A 10,574-nucleotide genomic window follows, 5' to 3' on the forward strand; every position below is an offset into this window, starting at 1 on the left:
GGACGATTAAGTTTCATTGCCCATAGCCTGGGCTGACTGCTAACAGATAGTTTCCCTATGATTCAAGCTGCCTGGTAGACAATCTGGAAGCTCAGTGCGAATTCCCGACAACCCTGAAGCCAGTGTGCAGAGCTTTTCCACCCCTCGGCTTCGGTGATAAGAAAGCTCCGCACAGCTGATGGCCCAAACCCAAACAAAGCAGGAAGCGAGGGCCACGGCCTGTTGACCGACTGCTGCGCCCTCAGTTGCGACTCGTGTGCCACGCGGCGTATACGCAACGCGCTCCCGGGATCTCGGACTCTGGCGGATATTTAGTCCCAGGCGAGGCTATATAAGCAGGCGGTGCGCATGAAAGCCAACAGATGGTCGCTGACTGTGCACGCGTGTGGTTATCGGAGATCAGCAAACAGGCGAACTAAACTCCGAAACTTATTGTAATAAACCGCGTGAAAAGGCGGAATAATCAAAATGCGTCCGCATATTTATTCAGAATTTTGAGGCGCCCAAGAACTCTTTGGATCTACCCGGAATCCCGAATTCCGAGAGGTATGCCCTCGACGCAGTGTTTTGTGTTTGTTGCCCCAACAATGTGCCGCCATTAAAAAGTTGAAGGCGTGAAGATTTCGCACAGAGCCCGACATTTATGACCATTCGTAGCCCGCCCCGAAGTGGGCCGCGGAAACTCGCTAATTGCCCGCCGGACGCTCCGCAGTTGTCGGTATTTATTATGATTATTTTCCCGAACGCGCTTCAATGAATCCGAACTGCAAGATGCGAATTAATCGAAAGAAAATATTATTCCGCCGCCAGTCTCCGGGGAAAACAAATCTTTCGAGTCTGTAATGCCAAGTGACGTGTGCGGGCAGAAAGAGAATCATAATTTAACGAAACGACGGGACAGTTGATGTGCTCAGGAAACTGAGGGAGAAGCCAATTCAGTCGGTTCAGCCGAGTTCCACTCGATGGAAAATTAATGAATGTGCACCGCGCGTAATGAGATGTAAACGAGTACTGCAGCTCGACAAAAAATGCCGAAAACCGAAAAGCAATTTGCCTAATGGCATTATTAATGGACTCTGAATAATGGAGCAGATTTCCAGCCGTATATGCAAGCCGTATTTGGTGCATTAAAGAAAAAATACTGACAAGAATATTGCGGCAATTATTTTAATTTTAATTTAATTTTTTGTTTTTCGGCTGTGGACTTTAATTAAAGAATAACAACAGCTCCAAAAAGCGTATTTCTCTTAAAGTTAAAAAGTCTGGACAGCAGAATTTCTCTGTGAATACAAAAACCTTTTAACTGCAACGAATTTTTCTGTGACAAAATCGGTTTGGTAATTAAAATGCTTTTGAATTTAAAGCCCTGGCTGTAGAGCACAGTAATGAATGCAGAACTTTGACATTATTTCAACGTAAGGTGTAAAGCCTTAAACGGTTTAAACCAAATGTAAAGTAGTACGTTATCAGAGTTAAGCGAAGTTCATGTGAGCTAAAGAGTCAATTTAAACTCAGTATAGCCATGAGGGTTTCGCGCTCAACTGAGCATGGCTTAACCGGGGCAGAAACATCCTCAAAGTGCGCCAGAATCCGGAAAGTGTTCCAAAAGTTATGCATACCAATGCATGCAAAACTGGAGCCCCGAAGGCACTTAAACTGCAACTATCTTGTGCAAACTTTTCAGCTTGAGGCCCGTGTGCTTGTTGCTCGAAGGATTAAGTCGGGTCCCGTGTCCCAAACTTTGCTTTATTTCGAGAATTTTTGAAGCATTTTAATTAAGTTGATTATGCTGACAGGCAGCTTGTCGGAGTTTAGGGGCTTTATAGATTCATCCCACAACCAAAACATCCATTAGCAGAAATGTTTTCGTTTCTTATAATTTCAAGACGGCAAAGACAGCAGGGAAGTCCCATGAGTGCATTTGGAAACTAAATGAGCAACTGCCGCTGTAGCAGCCACAAAAACAAAGAGTCACCCGTGTCGCACGCAGACGGAAAAACAAGAACCGACGACCAGGAAGAACAGTACGATACTATATAGCGGAGAGATCCCCAGGGCGGAGGAGACTGCCAGAGCGATACGATGGTGAGTGTAATTGCAATATAAATACTTAAAGCCAGCTCAAGAAGCCAAACGGAACGGAATTACTTTGTTCCTAAAATGAAAAAGTTTGTTCGAGTTGCTGGGGGAATCAGCCTGGTCCTGGCCTGGTTTGGCCATATGGCCGTGCAAGCCCCCATTTCTTTGACATTTGCAGGATACGCCGCCAGATTGGGGCCAATTTGCCGGCGTAGGAACCATACAAATTTCGAAATAATGCTCCTCCTTGCGGGCAATTTCAAAACTCGGAGAAGGCTTAAAAGTCGAGCAGAGGCGGAGGCGGAGGCAGAGCCATATCAGTTTTCGCAATAATTGCTGTCCTGGTTACACAATCGCCCAGCCCGGATTTCGGGTACTATGAATTTGTATTTATTTCCACACTTTATGGCTTTTCTTTGACACCTAAGAAGTGCTAAACGGCACGCAGAACGTGATTAAATTGCAAGGGGCTCGGGCAAATGGGCGAGAATTTGCGTTCAGCCCCTAAGCAGCTTAGATGATTAATTCCTAAGGAACCCAGTCATGCACTCGGTTAGATGTCTCCGCCTAGGCACAGCACATCACTTCAGCAGTGAGTAATTCAGGCTTGACCATCCGAACAGATGAGGCCAATTCCGGCAGGATCTTACCTCTTCCATGTGGGAAACAAATCGACTCCAATTAATAAAGAAAGTGTCCTGGGGCATAAGGGGTTTCTTATTGGACACCAACTGATAAATTCATCAGCCAGCAGGGGCCAGGAAGAAGGTAATCGGAGCAAACAAATCGCACAAGCGGCAATAAAATTCATCTTGTTGTGGGCGAAACAAGAGGCCTGCCGCAAATAAATCACAAAAATAGCTGAGTCAAAAACCCTGAGGGATGAATCGAACTTAAATTTCCCGAAAACTGGCTGGCATTTAAAACCTTTGTCACGTTCCGCTTATCCAGTGAAGCGAGAAGACGGGAGGCACTCGTAGCCCGAAAATTATACCAAATTTGTGACAACTGCCGAGGACTTGAGGCTACTTTACATAATTCTTCCGACACCTACTTCCTTTCTTGCCCCAACCGAACCGGGAAAGCAGCTGCGCAGTGATTTTCCCTTGGGGAGAAATACATGGAAATTCAATTTCCACCTTGCAAGTCAATTCCTCAAGTCTGGTACGGCCTGTGATTGGAACTTCTGCGACAAATTGGTGATCAACTTCGGCCTGTTTTTCACTGCTCCTTTTGCGGGAAAACTTTTTTATTAGGTCTCCGCCCGGGGCGGAAGGGGAATCCCGCAAGCCCGAGCCCAAACCGTTCTGCAGACTGACCAGTGTGCGGTTGGCAGACTTTTCCATTTAGGACTGGCCAACTCTCGGGACAGCGCTCCGATGTTTGCGTTGGTAGTGCAAACATTAGTCAATTAAGTGCCGGCCAACTTCAAATTAAATTTCCATGGCAACTCTGTCTTCGGCTCGTTTCCGATGCCCCTGTATCTGGTATCTGGCGTGTTAATCCTCCGATTGGCGAGATTTATTAGCGCCTCATTTATCGCAGCTGTCAGGGGCATTGCCTACCTTTGGGCGCCCCATAAGTCTGTTTCGCCCACCTTCGGTTGGGCCATCCGCTTTTATCGATACTGACAAGTGCGCAGGCAGTCGGCGCATAAAATTACACAATTATTTTTAGCAAATGTCGTCATTTATAACCTGCCTGTATCTGTATCTGTATCTGGCTTTGACGGCTGTCCCTCGGGAGAAAGATATCTTGTTCTGGCAACAAAGCCCAGGCATCAATCGCACATTTCCCAGAGAACAGCACTTTTGACTTTTTCCAATTAAATGCATGCCTCGCCCTGATGTGCTGCATAAATTATGGCGCCGGGTAATGCATGAATATTTACGAGGGAAAATAACCAGCCAACTCCAGCCTGGCCGGGGGCTTAAAAATTGAGTTATTGCATAAATTGACACCGAATGGTGAGACATTTTCCAGAAGTAAAACAACGGGAAAAACTTCAAGCCCGAGCGAACGATTTTTGCTTGTGAAAGTTATCCTGTGGCAGATAATTTGCGGGTCAAGTCCCAAGAGCGAAGGCCATTGTCTGTGTTCAGAAAGGCATTAAAAGGCGGATTCCAAGGGCGTTTGAAGTTTTATCAAGCCCTGAGATCTCAACTCAATTATTAAAAAAGAACACTGGAAAATGGATATTCCATCAAGATAAAAGTTGTATTGTCCAAATGCACTACCATTCGAACGTCAGCAAGGGAGGAACAGTGTGTACTAACTTTTCTTAGCTATTATTTTAGGAAGCAATTGGGAAAATAATATCCTTCCAAAACTAAGATACTTTTTGTGGTTGTTATTTCCCTAGAATATGATTGTCGACAAGTTTAATTTAATCTATTATGTTTTTGAGGAAAAACGTGTTTATAGGCTCTATAAGATGCCAAGTTCTCCCATGAAATATTCTAAATTAAAAAAGATTTTAAAATTTAGTGATTTGATAACATTGTTTATTTAGTATGCCAGAAACCTTATATCTTATATAAACCTTTTTTCCTTTTTTTTAGTTTATAATTAATGTTACATATACTTACTTTAAGGGATGTGCGGAACATTTTAATTTGCCTTTCAATGATTATATAACGTATAAAGTAGTAATAGGGGAAAAATCACCTTAAATAGGTCTTTCTCTTGCAATATAGCTTTTTCTAGTCGGACTATACAAATATATTTCTTGGCTTTGTAATCACACCCCACATGTCTCTAAGTGCTCGCCTGCCACAGAGGCGTCAGAACTTTCATTCATGTCGAATGCCCATAGATCCTTTGGTGCTGGGTACCCTGCTGGCACAGAACAAACTTTTCATACGATTATTGCCCCGCATTTTACAAAGGCGGCCCCATAAACCTGCGGAATTTGCTTTTCGCAGCCAGCTGGAATGTGTGGCGTGTGCTACAAGCCAATCTCATAAATCAAATGTGATGTGGCACGCAATGAGTGCCCTCACCTGCCTCCTACCTCCAACCTCTGCCCCGTACAATTGAATATTTCCGCTGCGGATTTAAGGAATAATAAGATGTTTGCCTTTTCTGTTTGCCAGATAATCAGCATGAATCAGACGGAGCCCGGGCAATTGGCCGCCGCGGAGCACCTGGGCGGCTATGCCAGCAGCAGCAACAGTGGCCGCTATCTGGACGACCGTCATCCGCTGGATTACCTGGACCTGGGCACCATCCACGCCCTCAACACCACGGCCATCAACACCTCGGACCTGAATGAGACTGGGAGCAGGCCGTTGGACCCGGTGCTCATCGACAGGTTCCTCAGCAACAGGGCGGTCGACAGCCCCTGGTACCACATGCTCATCAGCATGTACGGCGTACTGATTGTATTCGGGGCCCTGGGAAACACCCTGGTGGTCATCGCCGTGGTCCGGAAGCCCATCATGCGCACTGCCCGCAATCTCTTTATCCTGAACCTGGCCATTTCGGGTGAGTTAAGCTCCTTGGCGGGAGGAAATCTGGTTCTCATTCGAGCGGACTTTCAGACTTGCTTCTTTGCCTGGTCACCATGCCGCTGACCTTGATGGAGATCCTGTCCAAGTACTGGCCCTACGGCTCCTGCTCCATCTTGTGCAAAACAATTGCCATGCTGCAGGCCCTGTGCATTTTCGTGTCGACAATATCCATAACGGCCATTGCCTTCGACAGATACCAGGTTAGTCCTCCTCGCGCCTTTTTAATGCCCACATTTGTATGCAAATAGGGCCAATCGGATGGGGCAAGTCATGTCCCGATATTAATGAGGTGAATGGCTTCAATTTGTATCCATTAAGTGTGACGTTGAGCGAAAATCGATGGGCTCAGGGCAAATATTTGGCGATTACACGAATGCTTAACCCACGATTAAAGTTATTATTATAAATGGGGGCGAGGCAAGAGCCATCTCTACGGGGTGGTGAACAGAGGTCAGAGGGACTACGAGTATGAGCTTTTGATTAAAAGGGGTTGAGCTAATAAAAGATACTTGCTGTTGGATAAACATCGTTAAAACAGAGTCGTTAGCAAACATTGAAGAGAAGCAAAAATTAATAAAATACCAAGAAATATCTATATAAGGAAATTGGGAAAAGGTTAGCTTTGCACAGTAATGTTTGGGTATCTTTAAAGTGTTTATAAATTAAGGCGAAACAGGAGCGGTGATGCTTAGGTCAAAATGAGTACTAACTTTTGATAAAATGGGCTTAAGCTAATAAAATCCTCTTTTCATTTCGGAGAAAAACATTTTAAGGAGCCAGGTCTTGGTTGACAGGGGATATGTTACAAATCGAAATAAATAAAATCTCATGCAAAAAGTATAGACATTTGTAAGTAAATAGTTCTTATTATTTTTTATATCCAATTTAATCTTGTTAGGATATGCGAAATCGTAATATAATGGAAAAATGTTGCTATTATGCCAAAGAATCCTAATGATTTATTTATTTGATTTCTTAACCACAACATAAAACTAGGGTTAGGAAATATGGGGCTCCCAAAGTGTATCATGCTGCATAGACAGTAGACCCCTGTGTCATCCCTGAATCACCCCCGACATTTCTTCCAGGTTATAGTGTACCCCACGCGGGACAGCCTGCAGTTCGTTGGGGCGGTGACGATCCTGGCGGGGATCTGGGCCCTGTCCCTGCTGCTGGCCTCGCCGCTGTTCGTCTACAAGGAGCTGATCAACACGGACACGCCGGCCCTGCTGCAGCAGATCGGGCTGCAGGACACGATCCCGTACTGCATCGAGGACTGGCCGACCCGCAATGGGCGCTTCTACTACTCCATCTTCTCGCTGTGCGTCCAGTACCTGGTGCCCATCCTAATCGTCTCGGTGGCCTACTTCGGGATTTACAACAAGCTGAAGAGCCGCATCACCGTTGTGGCTGTGCAGGCGGCCTCCGCCCAGCGAAAGGTGGAGCGCGGCCGGAGGATGAAGCGGACCAACTGCCTCCTGATCAGTATCGCAATCATATTCGGCGTCTCCTGGCTGCCACTGAACTTCTTCAACCTGTACGCGGACATGGAGCGCTCGCCGGTCACCCAGAGCATGCTGGTGCGCTACGCCATCTGCCACATGATCGGCATGAGCTCCGCATGCTCCAACCCGCTGCTCTACGGCTGGCTCAACGACAACTTCCGTAAAGAATTTCAAGAACTGCTCTGCCGTTGCTCAGACACTAATGTTGCTCTTAACGGTCACACGACAGGCTGCAGCGTCCAGGCGGCCCGCAGGCGCCGCAAGTTGGGCGGCGATCTCTCCAAGGGCGAGCTGAAGCTGCTGGGGCCGGGCGGCGCCCAGAGCGGCACCGTCGGAGGCGGCGAGGGCGGTCTGGCGGCCACCGACTTCATGACCGGCCACCAGGAGGGCGGACTGCGCAGCGCCATCACCGAGTCGGTGGCCCTCACGGACCACAACCCCGTGCCCTCGGAGGTCACCAAGCTGATGCCGCGGTAAAGCACAGGGTAGCTCTTAAGGTCCCCGAGGTCCGGCTGTTTGTCCACGGCCGTAACCGCCCACCTCCGCAGGACACACGCGTGCATGTCCTTCTGTGCGCCCTCGGGCTGATTGGATTTGCATGCTCCAAGCGCCGCTGCTGCTCCCTTCACGTTTCACTTGTTCCAACTGCAACTGCCATTTCCAGAGCACACTGAGCGAAAGGGCGTGTCCTTAGGTCGGGGAAGTTAGGGTACACAGTTCCATAAGACTTACTATTAGGTTGTTGATCTTGGGGGACTCGCGCGAAATTAAAAATATATTTCCATGTCCCCTTAAAAGGATTGCTTCTTTCAACTTCGATAGGTTTCAAAGTAGATATCAGTATTTTTGGGTGATTCTTTTTTAAGAATAATTGTTTTTAATGTTTAATAATGCCGCTATAGACATGGAATTTTTATGATAGTTCTATAATTTTATTAGCGAGGACTACGAAATCACTTTTTTTCTAAAGGCGAAACCCTTTTAAGTCTAAACAGAATCTAATAATTGTGGTCTATAAAAATTCATTATCTTTGTAGTCTGAGTAATTCGTATTGAAATCAGTATTATTTTCAAAGTTTTTACTTTCATAAATGTGTAAATAAGTTAATTACAAATTTGTTAGAGGTGCATATAAACTATTGAACTCTGTAAAAACTTATTTTTCCTATAAACTTTTAATTCCATACCTTATGTACTTTATACTTTATGATACAATCAAAACTGTCGCACCCTAAACAATTTCAGAGTTGATGTTTATTTATCGACTCCTGATTTATGGGTTAGCCCAGTCCCGGTCGTATTTCATTAAATCATTCTTTTTCTCAGTGTTTGCATGCGCTTCAGAATTCCTTTTATCGTTGCCTTGACGAGCTGTAACTCTTGTCGTTGCCGTGTTGTGACATTTTTTGCCTGGAGCAACCATCGATTATGACCTAGCTTTTTGTGACACATTTTCAGTTTGGAACAGTACTAAATTGGCAATCAATCCTGGAGCAGCGGGCGGCTGGAGCGGCTTTCGAGTGATGCGACTTCCGATTCGCTCTTAGAATTTACAGAAAACACATATTGTCCAGTGATCCTAAGCCAAGCTGAGTTACACCTAAGTTAAGACACAACGAGTTTAGCCCTCGAAGCCTGTAATCTATTCCTAAACGAGCATCTCATCGCATCCATCATCAACGTCGGACTAAGTCTAAGTTTGATGACTTTCATATCGAATGCCGGAAGTAATTGATTGAGCCCCCAATTGGATTTCGGGTATTTGATAAGTCGAATACGCCTAAAACCTCGAATAAGTTCCCTTTAAACAGTTCCTAGGAAATAATTTCGTTCTTCTCATAGCTACGTCTTGATATCATCTAAGCTTAGGATTAGTAATAATTGATGTTCTGTTTGCTATTCTCTAATGGTAGGTTAACTTGACTTCGCATAAGTGAATCTAAATTATAGTCCAGAATTGTAAAAGATAACTTAAAAATAAATGTCAGCAGCTCTAAACACACTTTTAATAAATGTTGTTTACAAGTCCCGCAAAAAGAGCTGTTTCACTGGAAAAGGCAAATATCTCTAAATGCGAAATGAGAGCTTTGTTGAAGTGCCAATTAGAGATGCCTGTTGAATTGCACAAAGTGTGTTTTCGTTTACCACGAATTTTCGCTTGTTTTCCCCAAAACAATTATTTGTAGCTTAGGGCTTTTACGCAAATGAAGTGGGAATGATACGATTTTGTGCAGAAGAGTAAGTAAGTTGCACTTCGGTAAGTTCTCTTTAAAGATGTTTAAACAAAATGCTACACCGTGCCAACCAGTTTAACAACCACAGCCATAAACAGCAGCTGACCCGCCCAACACTTAACCTTTGACACTTTTGTGGGTTCGAGACCCTCGAGCAGCCGCAGCATAAAAACCTACGACCCATAAAAATAGCACACAAGCAGGCAAACTGTGAGACACCGCCATAAGGAAGTCTGAGAACCAGAATGTCTACAGACGTGGTGTATATAGGTACTCAAAAATATAGTCTAAAACTATATGTGCTAGTAACATACAATCCATTGGAACTTGAATGAGTACCCCAATTAAGGCAGTCTCGGGTTCGCCAATAATAAACTCATTAGATCGCATATATAAGGGGTTCTTGATGGGCGGCAGGTGAGCTAAATTAGTGTGTGATTTCGTTTCAATTAAGGCCCACGCACCGCCGTGAGCGAAAGGTCGGTCACATTCCCCCAAATTCGCAGTTCGGCTCACAGTTCGCCGACGTGTGACACAAACGTGACCGCTGGCGAGTGAGTTATGGATCGCTCGGAGAAGTGAAATGTTCCGACCAGGCGGCGTGAAAATGAAACACAAATAAAGTAAACTAATTAAAAATTTCTTTGGGGACGCGGGATGCGACAGGTGGCCGGCTCACCTGCTTCTGGCTGCTGTAAAACTGTCAGCGGCCAGTTGGCCTGGCCGTTTGTTTTGACGGCTGGAAACGGCCGTATGCACTTGCGGCTTGTGAAAGTGTTTACCTTACTTTTTGTCACACTCAGCCGGCTCCGCACCTTCCGTTTCCATTCCAATTTCCATTTCATCTGGTGATTACGAATGCCCATCTCACTTTCTTCTCATGCAGATTGCGCAATGGTGACAAAAGCATTCTGGGTGCGAGTGTACCTCCATCTCACTATATCAACAGACGCGCCGGCAACGATTTTACGGGGCCGGTGTGAGCTGGCAATTAGCATATTTATGAGTAAAAGTGAAATTAATGATTGGAATAAAATTCAAAGCAAAGGTTCGCAAATATTTGCGGCCAACTGAAGGCCCTCTCTGCATATCAATTGATGGACCTCAGATTCAGATACAGATTCAGATTGGGACTGAGAAGTAACGTAATATGTGCTCATCGGTCCAAGGCACTTAAGTCTTGGCATCCCGCTGCTGTTGGACACACGTCGATGGCGAGTGATGGAGGATGGCATTTCTTTGAC

At 45.4% G+C, this 10,574-nt stretch overlaps 1 protein-coding gene across 6 annotated transcripts; it reads left to right on the forward strand.

Annotated features, from left to right (window-relative positions):
• The first annotated feature begins 257 nt into the window (after nt 1–257).
• On the forward strand, nt 258–9,122 carry LOC108027381 (neuropeptide F receptor). 6 transcript variants are annotated; one of them, XM_050888892.1, is made up of 6 exons: nt 258–546; nt 1,887–2,085; nt 5,175–5,565; nt 5,622–5,791; nt 6,680–7,256; nt 7,326–9,122. In XM_050888892.1, the coding sequence occupies exons 2-6, from the start codon at nt 2,083–2,085 to the stop codon at nt 7,571–7,573; spliced, it is 1,389 nt and encodes a 462-aa protein (XP_050744849.1). In that variant the 5' UTR covers nt 258–546; nt 1,887–2,082; the 3' UTR covers nt 7,574–9,122. The 6 variants fall into 6 exon arrangements, with proteins under 6 accessions (XP_050744849.1, XP_043951462.1, XP_050744848.1 ...); XM_044095527.2 differs by having other exon boundaries at nt 6,680–9,122; XM_050888891.1 differs by having other exon boundaries at nt 258–342; nt 6,680–9,122.
• Nucleotides 9,123–10,574: the final 1,452 nt, after the last annotated feature.

The sequence above is a fragment of the Drosophila biarmipes genome, chromosome 3R, assembly GCF_025231255.1.
Source record: "Drosophila biarmipes strain raj3 chromosome 3R, RU_DBia_V1.1, whole genome shotgun sequence".
Taxonomy (NCBI): domain Eukaryota; kingdom Metazoa; phylum Arthropoda; class Insecta; order Diptera; family Drosophilidae; genus Drosophila; species Drosophila biarmipes.

Bases quoted from the DNA above. Each gene is read 5' to 3' on its own strand.
- LOC108027381 (XM_044095527.2), top strand. The intron at 5,566-5,621 runs GTGAGTTAAGCT...GCGGACTTTCAG, and splicing joins CCTGAACCTGGCCATTTCGG to ACTTGCTTCTTTGCCTGGTC. The intron at 5,792-6,679 runs GTTAGTCCTCCT...CATTTCTTCCAG, and splicing joins TTGCCTTCGACAGATACCAG to GTTATAGTGTACCCCACGCG.